The sequence below is a fragment of the Cervus canadensis genome, chromosome 1, assembly GCF_019320065.1.
Source record: "Cervus canadensis isolate Bull #8, Minnesota chromosome 1, ASM1932006v1, whole genome shotgun sequence".
Taxonomy (NCBI): domain Eukaryota; kingdom Metazoa; phylum Chordata; class Mammalia; order Artiodactyla; family Cervidae; genus Cervus; species Cervus canadensis.
In genome coordinates, this window is record NC_057386.1 from 51,425,177 (window position 1) to 51,452,937 (window position 27,761).

Consider the following 27,761-nt stretch of genomic DNA (forward strand, 5'->3'; position numbering starts at 1 on the left):
ATGGAAAAGCTTGAAATATGGTGAGAATTACCAAAATGTGACAGAGACACAAATGAACAAATGCTGTTGGAGAAATGGTGCCAATAGACCTGCTCATTGTAGGGTTGACACAACCTTCAATTTGTAAAAAAGAAACAAACCTCAGTATCTGTGAAGTGAAATAAAGTGAAGGGCAGTGAAATGAGGTTTGCCTGTACGTATTGCTGCCTGCGTTATGCTGGGCACTGAACTAGGTATTGGGGGCAGAGAGCTGAGTGAAACCAAGAGAAGCCTGCTCTGTTAGGGCCACCAGTGGGCACAGTGAAAGTGAAAGCTTAGTCACTCAGTCGTGTCCGACTCTTTGTGACCCTATGGACTGTACCCCACCCCCCCCCCCCCAGGTTCCTCTGTCCATGGGATTCTCCAGGCAAGAAGGCTGGGTTGGGTTGCCATTCCCTTCTCCAGAGGATCTTCCTGATCCAGGGATTGAACCTGGGTCTCCTGCCTTGCAGGCAGATTCTTTACTGTTTGAGCTACAGGGAAGACGCAAAAGGAAAAAAAAATTCTTAAGGTTATTTAATTAAATTAGTTAATTAAAATTAGTTAAGTAAAATTTACTAATTTACTTAGTTACTTGGCTGTGCTTTCTCTTAGTTGTGGCAGCATGTAAGATCTAGTTCCCTGACTAGGGGTCACATCCGGCCCCTCTGCATTGGGAGCGTGGAGTCTTAGCTTTACCACTGTTTAAAAAGGTGTTATTAGATAGTGAAACTGGGACACAAAGAAGGAAACGTTGTCCAAGGTTATAGAGAAGCCAGAACCTGCCCTACAGTCCACAGTGTCTTCAGCCTGCAGCGTGTCCCCCTGGGCAGAGGGCCTAAGGGCCCAGAGCCCCAAGTGTTTGGAGAAACAGGCTGGGCGCCTGCTCCTCAGGCACGTAGTGCCTCAGACACCGCAGGGTCTTCTTGCCTCCCTCCAGCGGGGTTCAGGCTGGCACAGTCACGACCATTGTTCCCAGTTGCTCTGCCCGCCTGCCTGGACATCTGTTCTCCTAACAATATCTGCCATAAATCCTCGCCCTGACTCCAGGGCGGCTTAGCTGGGGGACAGTGGAGCCTGTGACAGGCAGCCAAGCCTTCCCCACGGCTGCACAAGGGCGCATCCACACCTGCGTGTTTCCCGGCAGCACCGACGCCTGCCTCTCAGGCTGAGGTGGTCTGCGCCGCCGTCTCCGGGGCTGCAGTTGGAAGCGCTCCTCACAGAGCTCTTTCTGTTATGACTCACACTGTTGTCATTCTTAGCCTTTTTGACGAAAAGCGATTTTTTTTTTTAATCGTGTGTATCCTGGCGTACAGTAGGTCCTCACTCAGTGTGTTTTGCCTGACAGTGAATGAATGAGGGAATAATTAGCTGCCTGTGCATGAAGGTCACTGGGGTGCCTGTGAATGAAGCAGACCTAGTTCTCCTGGCACATGCAGAACACCCCCTGGGTGGCACCGGATCCTGGGAAGTCCCTCCCCAAGTCTGCCCTGAGGAGCTGGGCTGATGGAGGGAGACAGCAAATGATGAAGGGCCACCTTGCCCATCATTACAGCCACTCAGGGCTCTCTCCCCTCTTCCAGACGACTTTGAGTGCTAGGGCTGACCTGGAAGAGCCCAGAGGGATCAATCAACATTGGCTGAAGTTTCCAGAGACCACCTCCTGGCAAAGAGGACCCTGAGCCGGGTCTTGAAAGCTGGACAGGCCTTGTTTGTGAGGACAGAGGAGAGGCGCAGACGGCTGCTCTGCGGTCCCTGAGGCTGTTGCATGGCGGGTAGAACCCAGTGTGTGCTGACAAGCCCTGGAGGTGACCCCGATGCTCACCGACTGTGGTGACAGCTGATGCAGGAACAAAGAAAGAGAGAGAGAGACTGAGGAGCTGGGAAGTGACCTGGCGTGTTTTAGATGAGTTCTTCTGTTAGTGGCGCAGAGAGAAGACAGGAAGGAGATGGGCAGAGAAGGCAGGAGGCATCAAGGGAGGCAGGCTTGGGATGCTCAGGGTCCCAGCTGGGTTGGTGGTGGCTCTGGGAGCAGAGAGCAGAGCCAGGTGGTCCCATGAAGGGAAAGTGGGCAAGCCCGGTGACACATCTGATCTCATGCCACACTTTCAAAGCACTCTTTTCTTTAAAATGTTTCAAAGTGATCTGTCTCCTATCACCCTTGTTATATGCTAATTATGGAAATGTAAGAAAGAAACAGAGACATTACTTTGCCAACAGTGGTCCATCTAGTCAAAGCTATGGTTTTTCCATTGGTCATGTATGGATGTGAGAGTTGGACCATATAGAAGGTTGAGTGCCGAAGAATTGATGCTTTTGAACTGTGGTGCTGGAGAAGACTCTTGAGAGTCCCTTGGAAAGCAAAGAGATCTAACCAGTCCATCCCAAAGGAGATTAGTCCTGAATATCCATTTATAGGACTGATGCTGAAGCTGAAACTCCAATACTTTGGCTACCTGATGTGAAGAGCTGACTCATTGGAAAAGACCCTGATGCTGGGAAAGATTGAGGGCAGGAGGAGAAGGAGACGACAGAGGATGACATGGTTGGATGGCATCACCGACTCAATGGACATGAGTTTGAGTAAACTCCGGGAGTTGGTGATGGACAGGGAGGGCTGGCATGCTGCAGTCCACAGGGTCACAGAGTCAGACACGACTGAGTGACTGAACTGAATTGAACTGAAGAAAGAAACGGGGGGCACAGAATTTCACTACCAACCAGGATGACTATTGATATATGGGCATATTTCCCTCTGCTCCTTTTTCCTACACATCTTGCCTTTACGTAGCTGAAGACATACCCTATGTATCAGTTTGCATCCTGCATCCTTTAACAAAATATCATCAGCATTTCCTGATGTTCTCTGAGGCCGTCTCTCTCTATTGTGAGAGGAGGGCCAGAAGATGAGCAGGGCGGTGCTGGTAAGGAAGCAGTAACTGTGGCTCAGGGAGGAAAGGAAGCTTGCTCCGTGAACTTCAGATAGTGGGGACGTCTGCAGTTACGCAGCCTGGGTTCGTCAACTCATAAATTACAGGGAAAGAAGGGATGAAGGGGAAACCTGTAGATTAAAATAGACTTTAAAGACAATGTGCAGGACTTAAGTATAGTGTCCAGGCATGTACTTTTGAGGGTCAAGAAATGCAAGAAGGTGATTACCACACAGGCCGCTTGTAGGCCGCAGAGAGGGCGTTGGAGCGGCTGGCAGAGTTTCGTTTCTTGACATGAATGGTTGTAAGGTGTTTGCCATGTGACTTCATCAGACTCATATGCATTCTGTGCAGTTCTCTGTATCTGTTTGATTCTTTGTTTATTTTTGGCTGTGCTGGGTCTCCAGCGCTGCACGGGCTTTCTCTAGCTGCGGTGAGCAGGGGCTGCTGTTGGCCGTAGTGTGCGACTTTTCATCACGGTGGCTTGGCTTGTTGCAGAGCAGGGGCTTGAGGCCACGCAAGCTTCAGTAGTTGTGGCGCAGGCCTTAAGCTGCCCTGCATCGTGTGGGATCCTGCCAGACCAGGGGTTGAGCCCGTGTCCCCCTGCATGGGCGGACAGACTCCTAACCACCGGACCACCAGGAAAGTCCTCTGTTTTATTTTTTTAAAGGTTGAAAGGAAAAAGGAACTCGCTCAAGAATCTGCGTGGCAGAGCTTGTTCCAGAACCCTGTTCACAGGTCCTCCCTTGGGCTTCCTGTCTGCCTGTTCCCACTCTGCAGGGGTTGCCTTCTTACCCGCCTCCCAGCCCCAGCCCCCAGTCTGCAGCTTGCAGGAAAACCTGCAGATCGACAGCTCATTTTGTTTTACTTTCGGGGCCAAAGCTGAAATAGCCTGGGGAGATAACGGTGATGCCCCTTTGACTCAAATGGGGACATTTTTGAGGAGATTGGTTAGTCAGAAGTGAAGATATCTCAACCATTTTCCATCATCATGTGCAGTGGTGGGGGGTGCCTGGACCCCTTTCTCTCTGTCTGGTTAGTGCAGAGAGACAGGCTCTAGCCCCCAGGCTCTGTTTTCAGAATCCCTTTCTGTTCATTTCCTTGGCCTCGCCTTTTGGGTTCCTGGAAAGGATGTTTTTTCCTTTTAATAAGCACCATCCCTCCCTCTCCCCTTACCACATACATACCCCCTGCCTCAGTTCAGTTCAGTCACTTAGTCCTGTCTGACTCTTTGCGACCCCATGGACTGCAGCATGCTAGACCTCCCTGTCCATCACGAACTCCCTGAGCTTGCTCAAACTCAGCTCCGTTGATTCGGTAATGCCATCCAACCATTTCATCCTCTGTCACCCCCTTCTTCTCCTGCCTTCAATCTTTCCCAGCATCAGGGTCTTTTTCAGTGAGTCAGTTCTTCACGTCAGGTGGTTCAAAGTATTGGAGTTTCAGCTTCAGCATCAGTCCTTCCAATGAACACCCAGGACCCATCTCCTTTGGGATGGACTGGTTGGATCTCCTTGCAGTCCAAGGGACTCTCAAGAGTCTTCTCCAACACGACAGTTCAAAAGCATCAATTCTTCGGCACTCAGCTTTTTTTATAGTCCCACTCGCACATCCATACCCCCTGCCTCTGATTCCTTCTCATTGCTCTGAAGAAGCCCAAAGAGGCAGTGCCAGGGCCTCCACGGGGCACACACAGAAGAGGGGCCAGTGGATAAGCCCTGCCAATGCTAAGTGCCCCCCTCTGTCCTGGAGAGCCCAGGATCGTGAAGGTGCTGACTCCAGACTTGGTCTCCTTGCTGGACTCCTGCTTCTCCCTGCCTTGGCGTCAGATCTTACCATGGGAACCGGGCCAAAGCTTTGATCTTGGATGAGGCCATGGCCACCAGTGGGGAGAGGGACTAGTGCTCACCCTAGCTCTGCCTGCCCAGGAAAAGGGGGTCTTTGCACTTACCTGCCCTTCCCAGAAGGAGGTGGAAGGGCTTTTCCATTGGGAAATCAATTGTTCACAGTCCTTGTTCTCCCTAGATGATTGTTAACGAAGTCCCCCAGTTACAGGACACCAGGGCTTCATGCTCCTCTTAGGCTTTGGAACAGCACTGTCTGATAGAACTTCTGTGATGTTGGAAATGTTCTAATGTGTGTGCTGTTCCACATGATGGCCGTTCAACACTTGAAACGTGGTAGTGTGATTGAGGAACTGAATTTTAAGTAATTAACTTACTTCTTATTTACTTATTTATGTGCCCGCATTGGGTCTTAGTTGTAGCACGTGGGATCTTTTCACTTGCGCCATGCAAATCCTGAGTTAGTTGCATCACATGAACTCTTACTTGCAGCATTGTGGGCTCCAGTTCCCTGATCAGGGATCAAACTGGGGCCTCCTGCATTGGGAATGTGGAGTCTTAGTCACTGGACCACCAGGGAAGTCCCTTATTTATTTAATATTAAATAATGTAAATTTATCTTGCCACACGGTGACTAGTGGCTCCCTTCTTAGGCAGTACAGTTCTGGAAGGAGGGGGTGTCTGAGAAGACTCTAAGTGGCCAGGCCAAGGTGTCTCAGAACCTCTGGCTCCCCTTTCGTCTCTGCGCATGTATGCACACGTGACACATTTCAGGAAGGCCCTGGAGGCAGTATCTTTTTATAGCAAAGTCTGCGGGTTAAATAGTCTTATCTGAAGTGAGGCAGAGCTGCCATTGACCATAAATGTCCCCACATGCCACTTCTCTATGTCCTCGTACACCTGGAAGTAAGTGGGGTGAGACCTCAGGAACCATGCACCTGAGTCTGGATTCAGTGGTCAGAGGCTGCGGACCCTGGTCTCCCACCCCGGCTGCCCGTGCTCCCCTCTGCCCCTCCCTTTTGGGAAGAAAGAACTCGGTGTGGGTGGACGCCTGGCAGCTGGCAGACGCTCTCCTGTGAGCCACCGGTGGCAGGGGGCAGGGTGGAGGTGGCAGCCCACGCGGGCAGTTTTGATCTTATTTCCTGTTCCGAACAGCTCAAGTAAGAGGGATCTTTTGTCTTTGTTCAGAAGGTAGGGATGAGGAACAGCTTTTAATTTCTTGTTTAGTTGCTGTTCAGTTGCTAAGTTGTGGCCGACTCTGCGACCCCCTGCGTGCCAGGCTTCCCTGTCTTTTACTGTCTCTCTGGAGTTTTATATATGGGTATATTTTCTGAGCAAGGAGTGAAGCTGCATCGGGGTCTTAACCAGCTGAGCTGGTCCCCTTATCCCCGCTTTGCCCCCAGTTTCCCACCTCCTAGCGTGCCCTGTGATGTCTGTGGAGTGAATGAATGGAGTGGTTTCTGCCTGCCAGAGCGCCCTCAGGACAGACTTCTGCTCGTCCTCTCACCCTCTGCCCTGCAGTGCAGGTCAGTCAGCTCTCTCCACCCTCCCCAGCCCCCTACCCCGCTCCTTCTACCCAAGGCATATGCTGGCACACTGGCCTTTGCTAATAGCTGTTTCCTAGTGTCATAACTCGACTGTCCCAAATGTCCCCCGGAGCATCCCTGCGTGGCCACCTCTCCGCCACCCCCAGCCCTGTGGCATGTGTGACTCTGGAGACCAGTGAACAGTCCCCATCAACAGGGCTGTCATTGTTCCCTGACCCACGCCATGCAGATGGGGACAGAGCCCCTCTGTGCAGGCAGGATTTCCTGGGCTGGCGGCCCTCTCTGCACAGCCTGAAGAGTGCCCCCTTCTGCCTGGTGACTCACAGTCTCTTCTGCAACCCGGTGCCTCGTCCTGCCTGATTTGCATCTTTACTTATTGTCATTGCAGTAAAATGCACATGACATAAAATTAACCATTTTAACTATCTTCAAGTGGCAGTTCGGTAGCACTCAGTATCTGGACAGTATTGTGTAGTCCTCACCATTGTCCATTTCTAGAACTTGATCATCATCCCAAACAGAAACTCTGTGCCCATTAAATGGTATCTCTCCATTCCCCTGCTTCCTCAGCTCCTGGGAAACTCTTCTGGTTTCTGTCTCCAGGAATTTGCCTATTCTAGGTACCTCATAAAGTGGAATCATACAGCGTTTGTCCTTTTGTGTCTGGCTTATATTAGCATGTTTTCAGGGTTCACCCATGTTATAGCATCTATCAGAATTTCATGCCTTTTTGTGGCTGAGTTCCATGGTTCTGTAAGTATAGTCTATATTTCGTTCATCCATTCATCTGGTGATGGACACCTGGGTTGTTTCTGCCTTTGGGGTGTTGTGAATAATGTTGCTATCAACACTGGTGTTCAGATACCTGAATCTCTGCTTTCAGTTCTTTGGGGAGTATACCTGGGAATAGAACTGCTAGATCGTATGATAATTCTGGGTTTAACTTCTCGAGGAGCTACCAAACTGTTTTCTGCAGCAGCTGTACATTCTATGTTGCAACGTATCTTTAAAAAAAATTCTTAATTTGGGGGACTTCCCTGGTGGTCCAGTGCTTGAGAGTCTACGTGCCAGTGCAGGGGACATGGGTTCGATCCCTGGCCCAGGAAGATCCCACATGCCCATGAGCCACAGCCACTGAGGCCATGCCCCTAGAGTCCGTTCTCTGTGGTAAGAGATGCCACTGCTGTGAGAAACACAGGCGCTGCATCTAGAGCGTGGCCCCTGTTCGCTGCAGCTGGAGAAGGCCCGTGTGCAGCAGTGAAGACCCAGCACCGCCGAAAATAAATGAAGTGTTTTTAAAAAATGAAACAAAAAAAATTCTTAATTTTTAACTATAAAAACAATGCATGTTTGTTAAAAAAAAAAAAACTTCAAAGGATGCAGAGATGCATGAAGTAATCAGCAAACCCCTCGTGCAACCCTACCTCTTAGACAACTGCTCCTTAGTGCTGGGCATGTATTCACTCGGTGGCCTCCCTGTGCATTTCAAATATACAAGCATACACTCTGACATTTCGACAAAATTACTACAGGGGACACCTGGCCCTGCCGCTTGGTTTTTTCGTGTCATCTGGCCCTGAAGGTCTCTGCTGCCTGCCTCTCCGTTCTTCAGAGGCACCTGTGTCGTGTTCGGTTCCTGGGTATCCCACAAACCCTCTGCACTCACAGCTTTGCACACATGGGCAACTGCCTTACCAGATGGGAGATGCACGCTGACCTTGGCACTGGGAAGGCCGTGCCACCCCAAATCACCTTCCCCATCAGTCTTGGCTTTCCCTCAGTTGCTCTACACTGGAGGCAGCTAAAAGAGCTGAGCTGCAAGCTGCTTGGTGAAGGAGGGCCACCCACCTGCCCTTCTCGAGCTGCAGCTTGGCCAGGCACGTCCTCCCCTCTGGGAATTCCGGGAGTCAGCCTCCTCTGAAGTGAGGAAGTAACTTAGAACTGGGCAGAGAAGTGAGCTGCGTGAAAGTGACTTGTGCATGTTTGTCCGGGCTCTAGTAACATGGGGTGGGCGGGGTTTCTCTTTGGGGCCCCGAGGAGGAGCCTGCGGGGCCATCAAGGCATGCAGTCCCCTCCCACACTTGGCAGGGCCCAGCCGAGGCCCGACAAGAGGCCACCATTCAAGCCAACGACCAGCTTGCCTTTTGCCAGCACCTTTTCCTGCAGAGCCCCAGGCAGCTGGTGGGAGAGTACAAAGAGGCCTGGAAAATCCATAAACTGCATCATCAGCCCCTGCATCTTGGCCGCTTGACTCTGTTTATTGCTTCCTGTCCCCGAAAGCCCTTTCCAAATAGGCGGGCTTTGAGGGGGGTGAGCTGGACCTGGTGGGTGGCCTGCCCCTGCCAGACTTCAGGGAGCAGGCGGCTTCCCTAAACAAGCCGGCTCCTTTCCAATTCTCTCTGCCACCCCCAAGGGAACAGGGGTTGTCTAAGAGCACGAGAGGGCCCCCCAGAGGAGGGCCATCTCCCCAGAGGGCTGTTTTCTTTCTAATTGACAAAGGACAAGGGTCTCATTTCTACCAATTTCCTTGAGGGCCTGGAGGTTAAGTTCTAATGAGGTGCAGGAGGGGAGCAGGGTAAATCCTTAGCCTCTGACTGACCCCTGCAAGGTAGGGAGGGGAGCAGGGGTCTGTTCCTCAGGATCTAGGGATGAATGGTTCTTTTCCAAGGACCCCAGGGCTCACTGAAAGCCGTTTTCCTTTTCCAAGGACGCTGAGGCTCACTGAAAGCCGTTTTATTCTTACTTGTATTACATTTTTGCGGGGGGGGGGGGTGGGGGGTGGGGTGGGGTGGGGCGCGCGCGCTCAGCTTGAAGGATCTTAGTTCCCCAGCCAGGGATTGAACCTGCGCCCCCAGCAGTGAAAGCACAGCATCCTAACCACTGGACCACTGGGGAGTTCCCTGTGTTGTGTTAACTTTTTTAAAGACAGATTTCTCCCTGTCGACGGACTTTCCTCTCTTCCTCTCTCCTCCCCAGCCTTCATCCTCCCTGTCCCAGAGTTAACTAATTCGCTTCTCTGCCTTTCCCACTCTGCTGGTGGCGGAGATGTGACTCTTGCAGGGAAGAGCTGCCACCTCGAAACATTTACCTGGATATTCATGGTGGGGGGCGCCCTGGAGGGCTGTTTGCTGTGCTTTCCTGGATTCTGGGAGATGCTCACGTGGTTGGAGGAGGGATGCTGTGTTTTGGAAGAGGGATGTATAGGTTGGTGGTCTCCCCGAGCTGGGGCTGCCCCTCCAAGCCGGATGTGGGGAGAGTTGTCCCCTTCTGACCTGGGGTTCCTGCTGTGCTGGGGTCAGAGGCCCGAGATCCGCACCTTCCCCTCTGCTGCCTGTCTGCGTCCTCCCGGCCTTAGAAGCCCCGATGTACCCCTGCTGGATGGACGGCTTCCCTGGTGGCTCAGATGGTAAAGAACCTGCGGGCAGTGCAGGAGACCAGGATTCGATCCCTGGGTCGGGAAGATCCCCTGGAGGAGGGCATGGCAACCCACTCCAGTATTCTTGCCTGGAGAATCCCATGGACAGAGGAGCCTGGCGGGCTGCAGTCCATGGGGCCACAAAGAGTCAGACACGACTGGGCAGCTAGCACTTTCACCCCTGCTGGAAGTCCTCTCTGATTGAAAAAGCCGAGGGAATGAGTGAGCCTGTGCTCTCTGTGTGGACCCACCGTGTCTGAGGGCCGTGGGTCGACTTGTACTTTTCCACAGGGGCCGGGCCATCTCAGCCAACTTTCCACGTGGGACCTCTGTGCGTCTGAGCCTGTGCTTCTGGTTGTGCAATTCTGAGCCTGCCCCACCCTCCCCGCTCCTTCCTGAAAGTGAAATGCTACAGTCCTTGCTCAAGAACAAAGGCCCAGAGCTCAGCCCTGCATGTTAATGATTTTCAAGCGTGGCCACTTCCTCCTGCCGGGGCCTGACTCACTCACTGCTGCCCAGGGTGGTTGGGATGGAAACCCAATTTGAAGAGCCCAGAGCCACACAGGGGGGCCCTGCTGGGTGTGGGAGCCGGCCCTCAACCCCTGCGGGAGGGGACGCCTGTGGCAGGCAGGCCATGCCCGCTCCGCTCCGAGCTGCGGGCCACCCCCTTGTTTCCTGTCTTCCCGCTCGCGGCCAGTGCACGTAGCGATTCTCTCTTGCTGCAGGGTGACGCCACATTCCTTCTGGAGCCCCAGTTTCCCCCTTTGCCCCGTGCAGAGATCAGAGGCTCCCCGTTACAAGTGGGGTGACAGTGTAGTGAGTGCTTGGGGATCTGGGCTCTGGGGTAGCATCCGGAGCCCGCCACTTCCCGGCTGTGGGGCTCGGGCAGGTTATCCGCAGGATAGCCTACCTCGTCAGGCTGCGGCGAGGATGTGGTGGAGGTGGAGTGCCCAGCACAGTGCCAGGTAAACCCCTGCTCTCGAGCACAGGTCCAGCCTAGAGCCTGGCCGAGTGGAGAGGGCTCTCCCAGCCCTGGAAACCGTCAAGTGCCATGCACACGGAAAACACCATCGTTTGGGGGCAGTCAGCACATTCAGAGTGAGAGAATTATCTATTTTTAAGGGCTGGGATCAGCAGTCGTGGGCTACAGTTCACAGATGTTTCCCACTGGGCAAGCCGGCTTTTCACTCTTGCCTTTCCTGTCAATCTTTCCTCTCTGGTTTACACACGCACACGGGCTCCCCCTCCACAGAGGTTGCTTGAATCTGAAATCATCCCGTGTCTGTGGGCTGCTGGTCTGATAACCCCTGTAGCGCCTCTGTCAAGGATTGATAAACCTCGAAGGATGAGTCAGTTATGTTTGCCAGCAGCCAGCAGTGCTTGAGCACTGGCTGAATACTGCGTGGTGTTTCCACAGTGCGCATTGAGGCGCCACAGGACTAGGGGATGTCCAGCTGCTTTTGAAAGGTCCCAGCGACGGCTGGACTTGCTGCCCCACTGTTGCCTCGCACCCGTTAAAGTCTGGCTGACATGCAACCCACTTGTAGGCTGGGGCCATTCTGGCTACGGCCTCTCTCCCACCCAGCCCTCATGCCCATCCTCTGCTGGGAGAAGGGGTCCACACATCCCTGGCTGTCAGCTCCTCGGGAGGGACAGAGCGGCTGCGAGTTTGGGCTTGTGGGGCAATTTGGCAGAGCCGTTGTTTGACGACTGTTGATCAAGCCCAGGTGTGCGGACCTAATGTTTACAGAATCCTGCTTGACTCAGGCTGGAATGAAGAAAATAGATATTCAGGAGAGTAGGGAGGTGGCACTGGATAATCCAAAAGCCATTTGTTTAGGGCTTGGAGCCAGAGATAAGTAAGGTGCTTTTGCAGATCTCCCTAAATCAGCCAGACAGGAATTCTTTTTAATGTGTGCTTGCAGTGTACATTGGTGGCTCCAGGGACTGAACAGTCCATGAAACTCAGCTCAAACAGCTGTGGACCATCTGGAGACTCAGGGCAGACACGGAGGATGCCAAGAATGAAAGGGATCTTGGAGATCCATGCCCATTTTTCAGACGGGAATCTGAAAGCAAGGTCACTTGGTTGGTTTGTGATGGAACTGAGATCAGACTCCAGGGCTCCAAACTGTAAGGGAGTGGTCCTCACACTCTCCTGGTCATTAGAATGATCTGGGGATCCTATGAATATGCAGATTCCCAGGCTGTCCCCCCAGAAATTCTGATTTAATAGTGAGGTGGAGAATATGTGTTCTTCGCAAACCGCTCAGAAGGCTCTGGTGAAGGTGGTCTCCGCCATCCTCTGAGATACGTTGCTCTAAAGCAAAGAGCATTTGCTTCTTAGACTGATAGAGAAGTACCTTTGCGTTTCCCAGAGCCGTGTGAGCAGGTCAGCAGCAGTGCAGGGAACAGGTGGAGATGCACACAGCTCTGGGTAAACCCAGGCTTGAAAGCTGGTAGCAAGTAACTGGTGTGCCAAAAGACGTGACAGGCTCACGCTCTCTCTCCTGTAAGGGCATGCCATCTGGATGTGGTGCGGTCCTGGGCAGCCTTTCGGTCACACGCACCTCCTTGTCCCTGTCTGCACACTGGCTCTGATCGTGGTAGAAGGTAATGATCTGCAGGACTGGATTACTGTGAGGATTAGCGTGAGGCACGGAAGCCCAGCCCAGCACCCGGCCAATGTCAGGCTCCCTCTTTACTAACTGCTGGGGGAGGGAGGCAGGGCAGGCCTCTGCCTAATGTCTTCATAGAATGGGCTTCTGCTGGGGATTTCCTCTGAGGACAGGCATTCTAATTCTGCAGCTTCAGAAAGGGGACAGGTCCTTCCAGCCCCAGGGTCCCCAGGATGCAGCCACCCCCTTCTGCAGAGCAGCCATCATAGTGGTACCTAGCATGGGGGTGCCTTTCTCTGGCACCCCTCTCCCGCCCCCCACTCCCACTCATGTCCTTGCATCTCTGGGAGGTTTCAGTGATGGGTGAGGTCAGAATGAATAGGGTCTTGCTTCTCTCCATTTTCTGAAAATGGAGACTGAGGCCCTCTGAGGCAAAGAAGGCTGGTTCTGTGACCCCTGCCCCTGCTTGTGCGAGGGCCAGAGCTCCCAGCCCCAGCGGGCTGAGGTCCACGCCTGGACTCCCTTCCAGGAGCTGGTCCTGCAGGGAACCAGGAAGCCGCTGCCTCGGCCGGGGCGTGCCACTTCCCTGTCTTGTTCTGGGCAGATTTGCTGCCGAGCAGGTCAGCCCGACCTCCCCCTCACCATCGGTGCACCTGATGCCGTGCAAGCCGTGCTGGGCATTGTTGGGGAAGAGAGGAGGGCCTCATCTGGCCCCGCTGTCAGCCTGGGGGAGGGAGGGGCTTGCAGGGTGGGGCTGTGGGAAGGCTGAGGGTGCGTGCGCTCAGGGCACCTTACCGTGTACGTGTGTCTAGGACAGCGTAGCTGGAAAAACACAGCTTCCGAGTTGGGCGAAGAGAGGAGCGGATGGTGTGCTGGGCTGCGGGGAGAGTTTGGGGAAACCTAAAGGAGTGTGGCCCCACGGTTGTGGCACCCTCCCACCAGTGAATGCTTTGCGGGAGCTGGTGTGTGCAGCACACTCAGGCGTGTGAGCTGTGTGTTGGTGTGCTGGGTGCACACACACACAGGGGGAGAGTGCTGACCCAGGAGGCCACGATCTGGGTTCAGATCCCAGCTCTGTGGCCACTGAGCTTGGACCTTGGGCAGCACACACACATGCCATCTGGCAGGGAGAACATGGCCTTTCCTCCTGCCTTCCTAACCCTGGCGTCTCCGGAGGGCATGTGTGGGCCTGCGGGTACGTGGCATGGAGCAGCGTGGGTCAGGGACGGCCGGCAGCTGGCCTCTGGGTGCCCCGCCGAGGCGGGTGGGAGCGAGGGGAGGGGGTCGCCTGCGGCTGGGAGAGGAGCTGGTCCGGTAATGGCTCTAAACAATCCCATCTGCCGCCTGGGCCGCTGGAATTTCTGATGGTGTCCGCCGCCCGCCGAGGGGGCCATGGCCCTCCCCCTGCAGCTGCCGCCTGCTCTTTTGAAGCCGGGCCCTCCCCAGGCCTCTGCTCCCCTGCCCTGGGCCTGCATTCCTTGGCTGCCGGAGGCGCACTTCTGAGAAGGGCCTGGTTTGGGGGGCCTGCGCTCCCGCTGTCCAGCCCAGGCCCTCTGCAGGGGGCATAGGACCCGCCCGCCCCAGCAGCAGTGGGAGGCCCCACACAGGGCTCCCGGAGCACCCCAGACCTGAGCAGCGCCTTCTGCTGCACGCTCCCCTGCCCCCACAATCAGGACCGGGTTCAGGATCGCGACCCGGGGTCTGACTCTGAGGCCAGGCTCTGGAAACAGACCCTCTTATGTGCCCCGAGAATGAGCGCACGTGATGTCCCACAGGGTCAGGGGGTACACACGCGAGGACATGCGCTCAGAGCAGTCCCGCCCACCCAGGCAGTGGGGACCGGGGTGGAAGCTGGGCTCGGCCCGAGGTGAGGCTCACCCTGAACCGCTGCACTCTTACCCCAGACTCAACGCCGGTAAAAGCCAGCGTGTGGTTTTCCCTCCACCAGGAGCTTCCTGGCTAGACCCTGCCCTGTGCTGCCCCCGGGGAAGGGGGCCCACACTGCGGTCTGACCTCTGAAACAACTGCGGCATCAGCCATGACCTTGCCCCGGAGGGAACCGTTGGGCTCCCCGCAGCTCCACCAGGAGGTGGGCGGCACCCTTACCTGGAAGCGGGGTTCAGGGGAGCATGTGGGAGCAGCCTGGTTCCCACTGAGGCAGGACTGGGGGGGCTTGCCCAGAAAGTCCGGGCAGGAAGGACTGGGTTGGGATGTGAAGGATTACAAAAGTTTTAAATCCCTGGAGGCTCTGCGGTTTGCTTTTTTCTTAAGACTTTTTCCTATCATCATTCACTGTTTGTTTGGTTTAGTTTTTTAAAATCAGAGAACAGTGTAAGGCAGGGGTTCAGAAGAGCATGGACTCTGGGGATGGATTGTTTGGATTCACATTTTGGCTCTGTCACTGACTCTGACCCCACATAAGTTATTTAAACTCGCCTAGTCTTCAACAGTCTTCATTTGGGCTTCCCAGGTAGCGCTAGTGGTAAAGACCTTGCCTGCCAGTACAGGAGATGTAGAAGATGGCAATTCGATCCCTGGGTTGGGAAGATCCCCTGGAGGAGGGCATGGCAACCCACTCCAGGATTCTTGCCTGGAGAATCCCATGGACAGAGGAGCCTGGTGGGCCACAGTCCATGGGGTTGCAAAGAGTCGGACACAGCACACACAGTCTCAGCTTATCTGTAAGATGAGTATAATAATTGCTTTACTGTGGGACTTTGATAAGATCGTGCATGCCACGTGCTTAGAAAATGGCAATAGTAAGCATGCACAGATATTTACTATAACTGTTATTAAAAAGTAAGTCATATCCATTGTAGACAACATGTATGTGAAAAAGGAACAGAGAAAATCACTGCAGTGCCATCACTTTGATATTCTTTATTTGCTTGTTTTACTTATCTATTATTTATGGCTGTGCTGGGTCTTCATTTCTGCGTGCAGGCCTTCTCTAGTTGCGGCTAGTGGGGGCGACTCTGGTTGCAGTGCGTTGGCTTCTCCTTGCAGTGGCTTCTCTTGTTGCAGAGCGTGGGCTCTGGGCGCACGGGCCTTAGTAATTGTGGTGCCTGCGCTCAGCAGTTGCGGCTCTGGGGCTCTAGAGTGCTGGCTCAGCAGTTACGAAGCATGCGCCTAGTTGTCCCACGGATGTGGGATCCTCCTGGACAGACCAGGGATCAAACTCGTGTCCCCCGTGTCGGCAGGCGGACTCTTCAACACGGAGCCACCAGGGAAACCCTCTGCCTATTTTATTTTTAAATCAATGAGCATGAATAAAAATTTAAAACATACCAAAGGGTTTACAGCAAAAGTTTCCTTGATCTGTCTCTTGTGACCTAATTCTCCCCAGTGAAAACCCATGTTAGCGATTTCTTAAGAATTTCTTTTGGAGCCCACTCCCTCACCCTCTCCATATGTACAGACATGCTTGTGTGCTAAGTCACTTGAGTCGTGTCGGACTCTTTGCGACACTGTAGCCCGCCAGGCTCCTCTGTCCATGGGATTCTCTGGGCAAGAATACTGAAGTGGGTAGCCATGCCCTCCTCCAGGGGATCTTCCTGACCCCGGGATGAAACCTGGGTCTCCTGCATTGCAGGCAGGGTGGCTTAGATGGTTAAGGGTCTGCCTGCAATGCAGGAGACCCAAGTTCTATCCCTAAGTTAGGAAGATCCCCTGGAGAAGGAAATGGGAACCCACTGCAGTATTCTTGCCCGGAGAATCCCATGGACAGAGGAGCCTGGTGGGCTACAGTCCTTGGGGTCACAAAGAGTCAGATGTGACTGAGCGACTAACACTTTCTTTACCACTAGTGCCGCCTGGGAAGCCCGTGTATAGACGTACACATACCATAAGGCAGTAGAGGACAGAGGATACACTTCCTGTTCTGAGCCTTGCATTGTTCCCCTAAGCAGTAGGTCTTGGGCACAGAGATACCTCACTTTTGTTTACCATTGTATGGTGGTGGTGGTGGTTTAGTCAATAAACTGTGTCCGACTCTTGTGACTCCATGGACTGTAGCCTGCTGGGCTCCTCTGTCCAGGGGAATTCTCCAGGCAAGAATACTGGAGTGGGTTGCCATTTCCTTCTTCAGGGGATCTTCCTGACCCAGGAATCAAACCCGGGTCTCCTGCATTGCAGGCAGGTTCTTTACCGACTGAGCTACGAGGGAAGCCATTAAATATGTTACGCGGATCCCATAGAAATGGAATTCATGGATCAGTGGGGGAGGGGTGTGAAGTGTGTGGGAGTGTGGGGAGGAGGGCCCTCCGCTGCTCTGAACACCTCTCCCTACTCTTGGCTCCTTGGCATGTGCAGATCCTGAATTGTGTGGCATCACTGACCGATCACCTATCCCAGGGGCCCAGAGGCATCTCTCGTTCCTGCCCAGACCTCGGGGCTCAGCCCCAGCCCTTGCAGGCCCAGCCTGTAGAGGGGCCTCCTCCTGCCTGAAGGGGAGGCCCGGGGAGGGGCAGCTGGCCCCTCTTTCCCGAAGAGCTGGCCCCGGGCCAGCATGAGCTCACGCCTGGAGCCAGCCCAGCCTCACTGCCTTGCACCTGAGCTGGCTGCCAGCTCCCCTTACTCCGAGCTTGGGCCGCTGCACTTGGTCCCAGGCACAGACACGTTCCTGCCAGCCCAGAGGGGCTCCCCAAGGCTGCAACCCCTGGGTGGGGCCCCGGGGAGCAGCCTCCCCTCTGTCCACTGAGGGCGGATCTCCTCTCCTCCTCGGCACCTGGGTTGAGTGTCTTGGCTGAGCTGATGGTGTTTGTTGATGGAGAGAGGGACTGTTATGGAAATAGTCCCAACCAGTTCAGGTGGAGATGGAAAGCATTTGGTTGCCCAGGCAACGGACAACCTTGGCAGAGTGGAAAAAAGGTTTATGTAAGGAAATTGCTGTGGTTCCCTCTCCTCTGGTAAGCTTTGCCTGCAGAGTCCTTCCTCCCTTCTTCCCTGGACACTGGGACAGTGCCAGGGGCAGCTCTACCCCGTGAGGACTCCACTCCGCTCACAGTTGCTGAGTTCTTGCCGGGGGGCCTGGCCTTGTGCGCGGCTCTGCAGATACAGAGGGCGGTCAGGCCTGACTGTGTGAGACTGTCAGATCTGGAGTCAGATCTCCTGGGTTCACAGGCCATTTTGGCCACTCGGCTGTGTGACCTTAAGCAAGTTCCTCAACTCCTCTGTGCCTCACTTTTCTCTCTATAAAGTAGAAGTAGCATTGGTAGCATGTACCTTTCAGGGCTATAGCGGGGATGAAAAGGCATTAGCTTGCATAAGGCACTTGGAATAGTGGTTGGTGCATAAAGAAGCAGGGGGTAAGTGCTGTGTTATCATCGTTGCTATTACCACCATCATTCTACCAAGATGAGCCATGCAAACGACAGGTCACTCATGCCCAGGGTGGGTGGGCTTCGTCTTGAATCTTTTCATCTGGAAGGCAGAGTTGACTTCTTGGCCCTTTGACAGTGGCCAAGCCCAATGTTTGGGCCTCAGAAACAAACATGAACAACGGTGTCCTTAGAACTGAGGCTCTGGGGCCAATCCTTTCATAGGGGAGGGACTTTATTAAAGTCTTCGAAACGTCTCACCCTCATTTTTTTTTCTTCCATAGATTTTTTAAAATTTTATTTATTTGGTTAGTTATTTTTGGCTGTTTCGGGTCTTCGCTGCCGTGCACGGGCTTTCTCTACTTGCAGCCGCCTGGCCGCTGCTCACGGTGGTACCCAGGCTTCTCCTGAATTCCCTTGGTTTCGGAGCACAGGCTCTGGGTGCGCACGTTTAAGTAGTTGTGGCCCACCGGCTTAGTGGCCCCTTGGCATGTAGGATCTTCCCAGACCAGGAATGGAACTGGTGTCCCCTGCATTTCAAGGCAGACTCTTAACCACTGGACCACCAGGGAAGCCCCTCCTATAGATTTTTAAAAGATATTTTGGGGGGAGGCAGATTATTTTTTTCCTGCCCCAGCCTTAGATTGGACTGAATGGTGGGGATGGCCCAGACAGGTGAGTGGCTAACCCGAGGCCACACAGCCAGGCGTGGCAGAACTGTCTCTCCCTGTCTTCCCGCACCTCTTCCGCTCAGGTCCAGCCAGGCCGCTGTTTCCCGATGACTGTGCCCGAGGGTCCCCCCTGCCCCTTCCTGACACCCCCTCCCCCGGGAGCGGGCACAGGTGTGGCTCCCCAGCAACTCCGCGCGGCTCGGCTCGGGAAAGAGGCTGGCTTTGTTGCGGGCCCAGCAGCTGGGGCCGTTTGAGTTTCCATTAAGCTGTTTCCGCGCCTTGGGCGGGAGCAGGAGGCTCGGCATTTAAAGGTCACCCGGCTTTTGAAGCTGCAGTGACATTAATAGCTTGGGAAGAAAACAAGACTGTACGGGGCGGAGGACAAGGCGCCTCTGTCGGGGCCGCCACCCCCCGCCCTGCGCCGGGCACTCACACGCACACACACACACACACACTCTCGGACACTCACACATACTCGGATACTCACACACACAGCCCCTGACAGCCTCTCTCTGTCTCTTGTTCCCCCCCTTCCTTTCTCCCCCTTTGGGGCCTCTCCAGCTCAGAAGCCAAGAAGCTCGGGCAGACTTCCCTGCACCCTGCCCCCGCCACGTCCGAGGTGACAATTGCACAGGGAGACAGATACCCCAGGCCCGGCGGTCTCTCCCTGAACGCAGCCGTCACCCACTTGAGGTTCCCCCAGGACCAGCATCCCAGGGGTCATATGACCTCATTCTGGCCCTGCTGGCCTTTGCAGCCTGGATTCCTAATGAGACAAAATAAGCCTGGGCCTGGTCTTCTCATACGGGAAATGGAACAGCTGGCAAGCAGGGTGTACCTTGCGTGCCAGTTCTAATCACTCGGTGGTGGCTTGTCCAGAGCGCCGGGTTGAACAGGCTTCTGAGGCCATGCGGGTTGCAGAGGACAATGCCTCAATGGATTAGTGATGTCTGCCATGGATGCCGGGTAGGAGTGAGTGGCATGTGTGCCTTCTGTTTCCCACCTTGAGAATAAATTAGCCTGAAACCCTCCCTGTCTTGTATTCTGAGACCCCTGGGGCGGCGGGGGGCTCCCATCCCCTTTAATCATGAGGGAGTGGGCGGGTGGCCTGGTCCCTGGGGAGAAGCCACTCTGCATTCCCTTTCTTGCGAGCAGCTCTGGCCTGAGCCCTCGGACCCCACCTAGTGGCCTGGCACGGCTGTGCCGCTGGGCTGGGCCCAGAGCTTGTTAGGCAAGAAGGGACAGCGCGTCCCTCTGACGGCTGCGATCACAGCAGCTCAGACAGATCACAAGATCTGGCCTGTCCCTCGGCCCTGGGGGTTTTCAGAGAGGAGAGCTGGGGGCGTGCAGGGACACTGCCGGCCTCGGGTAGTCGCTCCAGAACGACAGAAGAATCAGTGGGGGGCGTGGGAGTGGGGGGTGATGCAGAACAGCACTGGCCCCGGGGCCTCCGGCCTCCCAGCTCTGCACCTCCTCCCGAGGCCTCCTGTGCTAAGCGCCACCTTTTGGGGTTGAGTCCTGGCCCTCCCAGAAGGCAGTAGAATTTCGATTCAGGTCTTGGAGGGGGGTCGACCTCCTGCCCTCTGGAGCTGTCGTTGGCTTGGAAAGACCAGCCTGCCATCAGCCTGGTGTGCCAGGGAGGAGGCCCTCAGGCCAAGTGGTGGGGGCGCAGGTACCTGAACTGCATCTTGGGGATGTCCTGGCCTCGGTCGCTTCGTCTGTGAGGTGGGGCAGTACTGCACACCCTGTGTAAGTGACAGGTTTGCTGTGAGCGCTAAATGAAAACGTGGAGAACGGGCTTTGGAAATGAAGAAAGCACCCCGTCCCCACCATTGCGATGAGCTGGGGGAGGAAGGCGGGACGAAAACCCACAGGTGCTGCACTCCCAACCTCTTTCCGTCCCGTCTTTACTGGCCGCCTGATAAGTTATGTTGGAGCTGCTGTTGGACATCCGTGTGGAGGCAGCAGGTCGGCCATGCAGGTGTGGGGGTGAAGGGTGTGTTCCTGGGAGACGTCACGGCAAGAGAAATCTGGGAGGCAGCATTCAGCGTGTTGTCGATGTTTAATCGCTCAGCCGTGTCCGACTCTTTGCGACCCTGTGCACCGCAGCAGGCCAGGCCTCCCTGTCCCCCACCGTCTCTCGGAGTTTGCCCAAGTTCACGTCCATTGCATTGGTGATGCCATCTCATCCTCTGACGCCCTCTTCTCCTTCTGCCCTCAATCTTTCCCAGCATCAGGGACTTTCCAATTTGGCATGTAGATGGTATTTAATGATGTGGGACTAGATAAGATCACTCAAGGTGTAATTGTAGCTCTGGAAAAGGGCCATGACCTGGGCCGGAGGTCACATCATCCTGTCTTGTCAGGTGCTCCCTATGTTCAGTTACCTGTGTAAGCTCTATCACAAGCACCCCTTCCACATAGGTGTTATCTCAACTTTGACAGGAGGAAGCCGAGGTTTAGAGAAGTGAAGTGATTTCTCAAACTCACACAGCTTTTCCAGGACCAGGCAGAACTGGGACTGGGATTCTGGCTCCTGGACTCTCCCCTTCCCCACGTGGGCCCTACCTGGCCCTGCAGGAGACTCGCTGGGATGACCTTGGGCGAAGTCGGGAGAATGACTCTCGGGCGGCTGGCCCACCTCCCTGGGCCAGGCCTGGAGTGACTCAGGCCTTGGCTGTCTGCACACGCTTGGAGGGAAGCTTGGCTGCCTGCCGCCCCTGCCAGGCCTGGGTTCCTCTCTGGGGAGGTTGGACGGCCTGGCTCCCCAGGGCCTGGGGGAGGACAGGTGTGGGGTTCTGCCTCCGAGTCCCCAGGTTGCTCACAAGCTGTGAGTTCAGGTGATCTTTTGAGCATGCCTCCAAGGTGTCTAACGGGCTCGGCAGGTTTGATTCACTTCCTTTTTCAGCAGTCAGGAGTTATCGCCCTCTGTTTCCCTGTAGCCAAGATTCAGAGAGGTGGAGGAGTGATTTCCTCAAGGTCACGGAGCTGGTTCTGGGGTGGAGCCAGCAGACCCCCTCCCTGCACCCACCCCCAGAGCTGTCTGGGTCCCCTTTCCTGTGTGGAACGGTAGTCTGGCTGGGCCTAGTCTCCTGAGCCTTTCTGAGGCTCTGGGGCTCTTAGACTTGCAAGCCTGACTTGGCGTTTTGGGCTCTTGGGACATGAGTGCCTAATTTTGGCCTCTTTACATGCTGGCTGTGTGGTTTTGTGCAATATACCTGACTTCTCTGAATTGGTTTCCATAGCTGTGAAACGGGGATGATAACATCTGTCTCTGGAGTTGTAAAAGATTACACCTGAAAGCACTGGCCTGAGCTTGTGACCCTGTCTCCTGCCTTAATTTTTCCATGTGTTTTAAGTGGCTTTTCATTTCAGCTGTGTTGGTTGCGGACGGCAGCCTGGCATGGATGACTCTGACCCAAGGACAGCCCTTCTCCTTGCTCCCAGCCATGCTGGCCAAGCCCCAGTCCTGACCTCAGCTTCTGCATTTGAGCTCAGTGAGGGGCGGGGGGCGGGTGGTGGTGCCCTGAGAAGCGGGAGCTCTCACATCCTCGCCTGTGTTAATTAAAGGCATCCTGGTTTGGGAAGTCCATGGATCCTTGCAGAATCCTGTGAAAATGGCATTTCTGCACATCTCATCCTGTTTCCCTGTGTTTTCCATTACTGTTTCGGAGCCACCTTCTCCTCATCCACAGAAACACCCCTTGATGGAAAAGCTGAGGCTTTGCCACTTCTCGCACTATGTCTTGGGCATCTCCTCTGGTCTTGGGTCTCCTCTCTTCATCTGTAATGTGGAGCAGCCTATGGGGCTGGCTTAGAGTTGTCGGCTTGTTTACATGTCAGGGCAGACACACAAAAATGCTCTTTTTCAAGGCTTTACACCGGGGGTAAATGGAAGTGGCTGCTGGGACTGTGGGGTCTACAGCTGCTCAGGGAAGCCCAGCCTCCCCCAGGGCTGTGAGGATCGGGATCGCCTTCCTGAGGGCTGACAGAATTCTGGGGGTTGATACCCAGATGCAGGGGAAGGCTCCCCTCGAAGCCCCTAGCCCATCCGCTCCGGGATCACTTGGCTGGGATGCCAACCACTCCTGGCTCTGTGCCAGCCTTCTGGGGCAGTAGCAACGAGTCACGCAGCTAACCACTTTCCAGGCAGCGTGCTCGGGATCATCCTGTTAATTCTCACTGAAGCCCCACTCGTATAGGTGAGGTCCTGGGCATAGAGAGGACAGGGTGCATGGACGAGGTCCCGCCGCTGGAGTGGCAGAGAGGAGGGGTGCAGCCTGGGGCTGAATCGGGGCACTTAAATAGTAGGAGGGTGAGAATGCCTCATGGGGGCTTCCCAACACTGCGGCCCAGAGGCTGAGCAACCTGTCAGGAGGGCTGCTGATGGGGAAAACGTGGTCCCCGTCATCTCCCTTCTTCCTCTGTCGGGGTGGATCAGGTCCTGGCCTCTTTCTCCAAGGTACTGCCTTTTGGCAGCGTGAGAACTGGGTCCCTCAATCTCTCTTGCAAATTACTTGAGGGGGAGGCTGAAGGTGGCTTTGCTCCAGAGGCATTAGCACCAGGCACTGACCCTATGTGTGATGACACCAGACAGCAGACTGGCAGTCCTGGTCTGCCACCCTGGCCCCCGGGGCACTGGCTTCTGGGGCCTCCTGGCCCTCGGGCCCTCGTTGAAAGCCTCAGGGCACGTTTCCAGAACCCAGGACAGACAGCCACCAGGGTGGAGCCCCACTTTGGAGGACGTTTTGGCAGCGTCCCCTGACCTTCCAGTGTGTCGGGGTGATGGGAGGCGTGGCTGTGGGGCACCGGAGTGTCCGAAGCTGGCCGTGGGAGGCCACGTCATACTTGGCTGCCTTCCTGTGTTCGTTCTCATAACAGATTTCTTGGACTGGCCATTTGAGGTCATGCCTCTGCACTTCCTCGTGAGATGGCTTTGGCCTCTCTGATCTGTGACTCGCTCATCTAGGCAAGAAGTGGGGTGGAGGAGGCTGGATAATAAATCATACTTAACTCAGTCATCAGACTCCTACTCAGGCATTAAAAATCATGAAGTAGATCTCTGTGTTCTGACATAAGGAGATGGCTACAATCAATTATTAAGTGGAAAAAAACATAAGTTGCATAGTAGAATTTACGGTTTGATCACATTTGAGTAAAGTGAGTTCATGCATATGGTAGGACACACGTGGAGAAAAGGATCTAGATGTAGGTGTGTGCTGTGCTGTTCTCAGTGGCCTCAGTCGTGTCTGACTCTTTGCGGTCCGTGGACTGTAGCCCACCAGGATCCTCTGTCCATGGAATTTTCCAGGCAAAAACACTGGAGTGGGTTGCCATGCCCTCCTCCAGGGGATCTTCCCAACCCAGGGATTGAACCCACATTCTTTACCGCTGAGCCACCGGGGAAGCCCAGATATAGAGTGTTAACTGGTTTTCTCTGTGGGTGGGAGGCGATGATAGTTCTGTAACATCAGTGTCCGGAGGCTGCCTGGGGCCCATGTGCTTCTAGATTTGAACACAGCCCGCTTCCCTGGGACTAGGCAGACACCCACCCAGCAAGTCCCAGAACAGGAGACCCAGACAATTTCCACATCCCTCGGAGGAGGTGGAGATCTGAAGGACATAAAAATCTCAGCACGGGGGCACTGGAAGGGCTAAGGGGACCGTATGATCTCATTTTACCTGTGAGAGGACTGACCTAAAGAAGGTGCCAGTGGCAGGGATGGGTCTTCTGACCTTGGGGTGAGGGAGGGCACTTCCACTGCCCCTTTCACACCCTCTGTTCTAATTTTCTTTCCATCATCAATTAACTGTCGAGATCATGGCAAGGAAGAGCCTCGCACTGTTTTGCTCACACTGGCATTTATCTATCAGCTGTTAGGATGATGACCTAACATTAGAGAAGTCTTAGGAATATCCTTTGATGTAACAGTCCCTTAAAATAAAGCTGGCACTTTTCTACAATTAGCAAAATTACCGTACATCCTGGGATAAGCCTAAGAAAAGTCAGAACTTGATGGTTTTAGACACATTCAACACTTAGTTGACGGCACTAACAGAAATGTGACCTTGGTAGTGATTGACACCCTGGTTCTGAGTGGGCTGCACAGTGTTCTGCCGCAAGTTTCAAGGAGGTCTGTGCAAAACGGGAGGTGCGATGGTCGGGCCCTGAGGGTGGGAGGTGAGGCAAGTAGAGACTGGATAGGGCTGGAGACCAGAGCGGGGCACCGCCACGTGCCCCAGTCACATCCCCGCAAGGGCTGGGGAGTGTGCGTAACAGTTGAGACCAGTGGCTGAGGGGCCGCAGGAAGAAGTAAAAGTGTGAGTCACTCAGTCACGTCCGACCCTTTGCGACCCCACGGACTGTAGCTCTGTCCATGGGATTCTCCAGGCAAGAATTCTGGAGTGGGTTGCCATTCCCTTCTCTAGGGGATCTTTCCAACCCAGGGATTGAACCCCCGTCTCTGGCATTGCAGGCAGATTCTTTACCACCAGGGAAGCCCCTCAGGGGCCACAGTCCTGGGTTCAAATCCCCACCGTCTCCACTTTCTCAGGTCTGTGCCTCAGTTTTCCCATCTGCATAAGGGGGATCTAAGCACCCACCTCATAGTGGTGTCATGAGTTAACCGGCAGGAAAATATGTAGGATGTGAGTGAAGTGAAGTCGCTCAGTTGTGTCCGACTCTTTGTGACCCCATGGAATGTAGCCTACCAGGTTCCTCCATCCATGGGATTTTCCAGGCAAGAGTACTGGAGTGGGTTACCATTTCCTTCTCCAGGAGGTCTTCCCGACTCAGGGATTGAACCCAGGTCTCCCACATTGTGGACAGACGCTTTACCGTCTGAGCCACCTAAGCCCTTGTTAATTGGGAAAGAGCTACAGCTGTGTAACTACCATAGGTAGAAAGCAGAAAGAAGCAGTTCTCCCGAGGGCGTGGCCCTGGGGTGGGGAATCGCCCTAACCCCCTTGTTTACCACCCCGAGCTGGAGTGGGTCACGTTCCCCCTGACTCTGTCTCTCTCGGTTTCAGGTGGGATGGTCCGTGGAGCCGGCCCCAGGATGCTCCCCGGGTGTGGATGACCGAGCCGCCAGCCCCCTACGGATGCCGCGCCCCAGTCTTCTGACCCGGGGACCCCGCCCGGCGCGGGCCTGAGCTTCCGAGCAGCCACGGCGCAGGGACCCGGGGGAAGGGGGTCGGCGCCGGCGGGAAACATTCTCCCCCAGCGACTCGGCAAGATGACCAGCCTGTTCCGCCGGAGCAGCGGCGGCGGGGGCGGCGGGAGCGCGGCGGGCGCTCGCGGGGCCGGGGCTGGCGCGGCCGCCTCGCAGGAGCTCAACAACAGCCGGCCGGCCCGCCAGGTGCGCCGCCTCGAGTTTAACCAGGCCATGGACGACTTCACCACCATGTTCCCCAACATGGACTACGACATCATCGAGTGCGTGCTGCGCGCCAACAGCGGCGCCGTGGACGCCACCATCGACCAGCTGCTGCAGATGAACCTGGAGGCGGGCGGGGGCGGCGTCTACGAGGACAGCTCCGACTCGGAGGACAGCATACCCCCCGAGGTAGGGGCACGGCCCCCATCGATCCTTCAGCAGGAGCTCCAGCAACTAGTTTGAACCTCTTAGAGGACTTGAGTTATACTCCTGTCTGGGTTCCACCTCTGGAAACTGGTACCCAAGCCAGCCCAGTGGCCTTGGTTTCCGGGCAAAAATCAGGCAGCACCTTCTCAGAGCTGTGCCAGGCACTTGCTAGCCCCTGGGTCAGGGGTCATCAGAGTCAAGGAGATTGTTCAAAATGTAGACACGTGGGTCCCACCCCAAAATACCAAATCCCCTCTCCAGGCTGGTGCTGTCTGGTCTGTATGTTTGGAGTCTTGCTGCTGCTAAGTCGCGTCAGTCATGTCCGACTCTGTGTGACCCGATAGACGGCAGCCCCCAGGCTCTTTGGTCCCTGGGATTCTCCAGGCAAGAACACTGAAGTGGGTTGCCATTTCCTCCTCCAGTGCACGCGTGCACACTAAGTCGCTTCAGTTATGTCCGACTCCGTTCGACCCTATGGACAGCAACCCTCCAGGCTCCTCTGTCCACAGGATTCTCCAGGCAAGAACACTGGAGTGGGTTGCCATTGGAGTCTTGGGGTATCCACTTAGGCCAGCGCAGAGTCTCCGCCCTCATCAGAGTTCACGGTCCCGGGAGGACTAGAGGCAGGTGTCCAGCAGGGGCAGTCCACAGGAGTGAGTGCTAAGATGGGGAGAATGGAGGAAGCAGAGAGGAAGAGATGGCTGCCCAGAGGAGGGGTGAAGAAGAGGCAACGGTGTGCAGACAGAGCGAACAGCTTGTGCAGAGGCGGAACAGAGCAGGAACCCTTAGGAGCTGGCGGCAGGGCCTCTGTCAGTTTCCTCGAGTGAGCAGAGAGCAGGAGGCCTTGCAGCTGACAAAGAAGGGAGGATGTTCTAGAGCAGCAGGAACCACGGGAGATGGGTGACACATCAGACTTGCGAGCTCAGTTCCTTTGCCGGAGGCATGAGGGATACTCAAGCAGTTGTTTCCTTTCTCCAGGGAGGTGGCTGGGGGAGAAGGGACCCACCCACCGCCTCGGCCCACCTGCTGGGTGTGGCCAGGCCTCCGTGACCCCTCCAAGAGTTCACATCTGGCCTCCCATCCTTGGTAGGACCTGCAGTCCTGGGCCCAGAAGGGGCACCCGGAGTCTTTGAGAAGAGGGTCACTGCCTGCAGGGGAACCTGGCATGTGTAGCCATGGATAAGACAGGACGACCCAGCAGAATAGATTCAGCTCTGCTCTTCACTGAGTCCCAGCCTGGGCCAGGCATCATCCTATATGCTTTAGATGTATCATCACTTCAAACCTTCACACACTTCATGAGGTGGCATTATTATTATCCCGTTTACAGTGAGAAACCTAGACCCTGATGTGGCCTCAGAGTTCTTCTGAACACAGACCTGCATGTGGCCGTTCTCCATTAATCAGAGTCATCCTGCTGGGCAAAGCCCCCTCGCTCTTCCTCCTATCGGGGTGCTGCCTGGGTGTTCTCTCTCTGGGTGGAGGAGCAGCTCTGGGGGCAGTGACATCTGGCTCATCCCTGTGTCACCTGCAGCACCCAGGACAGTCATTGTACAAAGCAGGCGCTGGGGAGTGTTTGTCGAATGAGTAAATGTGGCTGCTGTCTTTGCACAGCTTTCTTTAGTCTCTTTTCCTGGGAGACCACACCTTGGCTCTGCCTGGATCAGCCAGTGGATCCTCTTTGCGAAGAGGAGGGGTATGTGTGTGTGTGTGTGTGTGTTTGCAGATACCGCCTTTTAATTCTGAGCTGGAAGGAAAGTTCTCTGCAAACACTGACCCCTTCCACAGTCTCATTTGTCCTGACAGTCTGGCAGGTA

At 55.0% G+C, this 27,761-nt stretch overlaps 1 protein-coding gene, 1 long non-coding RNA gene and 1 other non-coding gene across 5 annotated transcripts in view; 1 reads left to right on the forward strand and 2 right to left on the reverse strand.

Annotated features, from left to right (window-relative positions):
• The window catches only part of CUEDC1 (CUE domain containing 1), an 83,661-nt gene that overhangs the window by 36,449 nt on the left and 19,451 nt on the right, over window positions 1–27,761 (forward strand). For all 3 annotated transcript variants that reach the window (XM_043483304.1, XM_043483313.1, XM_043483317.1), the window contains exon 2: window positions 25,391–25,926. In XM_043483304.1, coding sequence (XP_043339239.1) covers window positions 25,597–25,926 — 330 coding nt within the window. In that variant the 5' untranslated portion in view covers window positions 25,391–25,596. The remainder of the gene's footprint in view (window positions 1–25,390; window positions 25,927–27,761) is intronic.
• LOC122450929 lies at window positions 4,422–20,235 on the reverse strand. The gene is made up of 3 exons (XR_006272277.1): window positions 20,224–20,235; window positions 10,260–10,265; window positions 4,422–4,573 (listed from the first exon to the last, which is right to left on the reverse strand). It is a non-coding gene; the product is annotated as an uncharacterized LOC122450929 (long non-coding RNA).
• On the reverse strand, window positions 9,162–9,234 carry TRNAE-UUC. The gene has a single exon. It is a non-coding gene; the product is annotated as a tRNA-Glu (tRNA).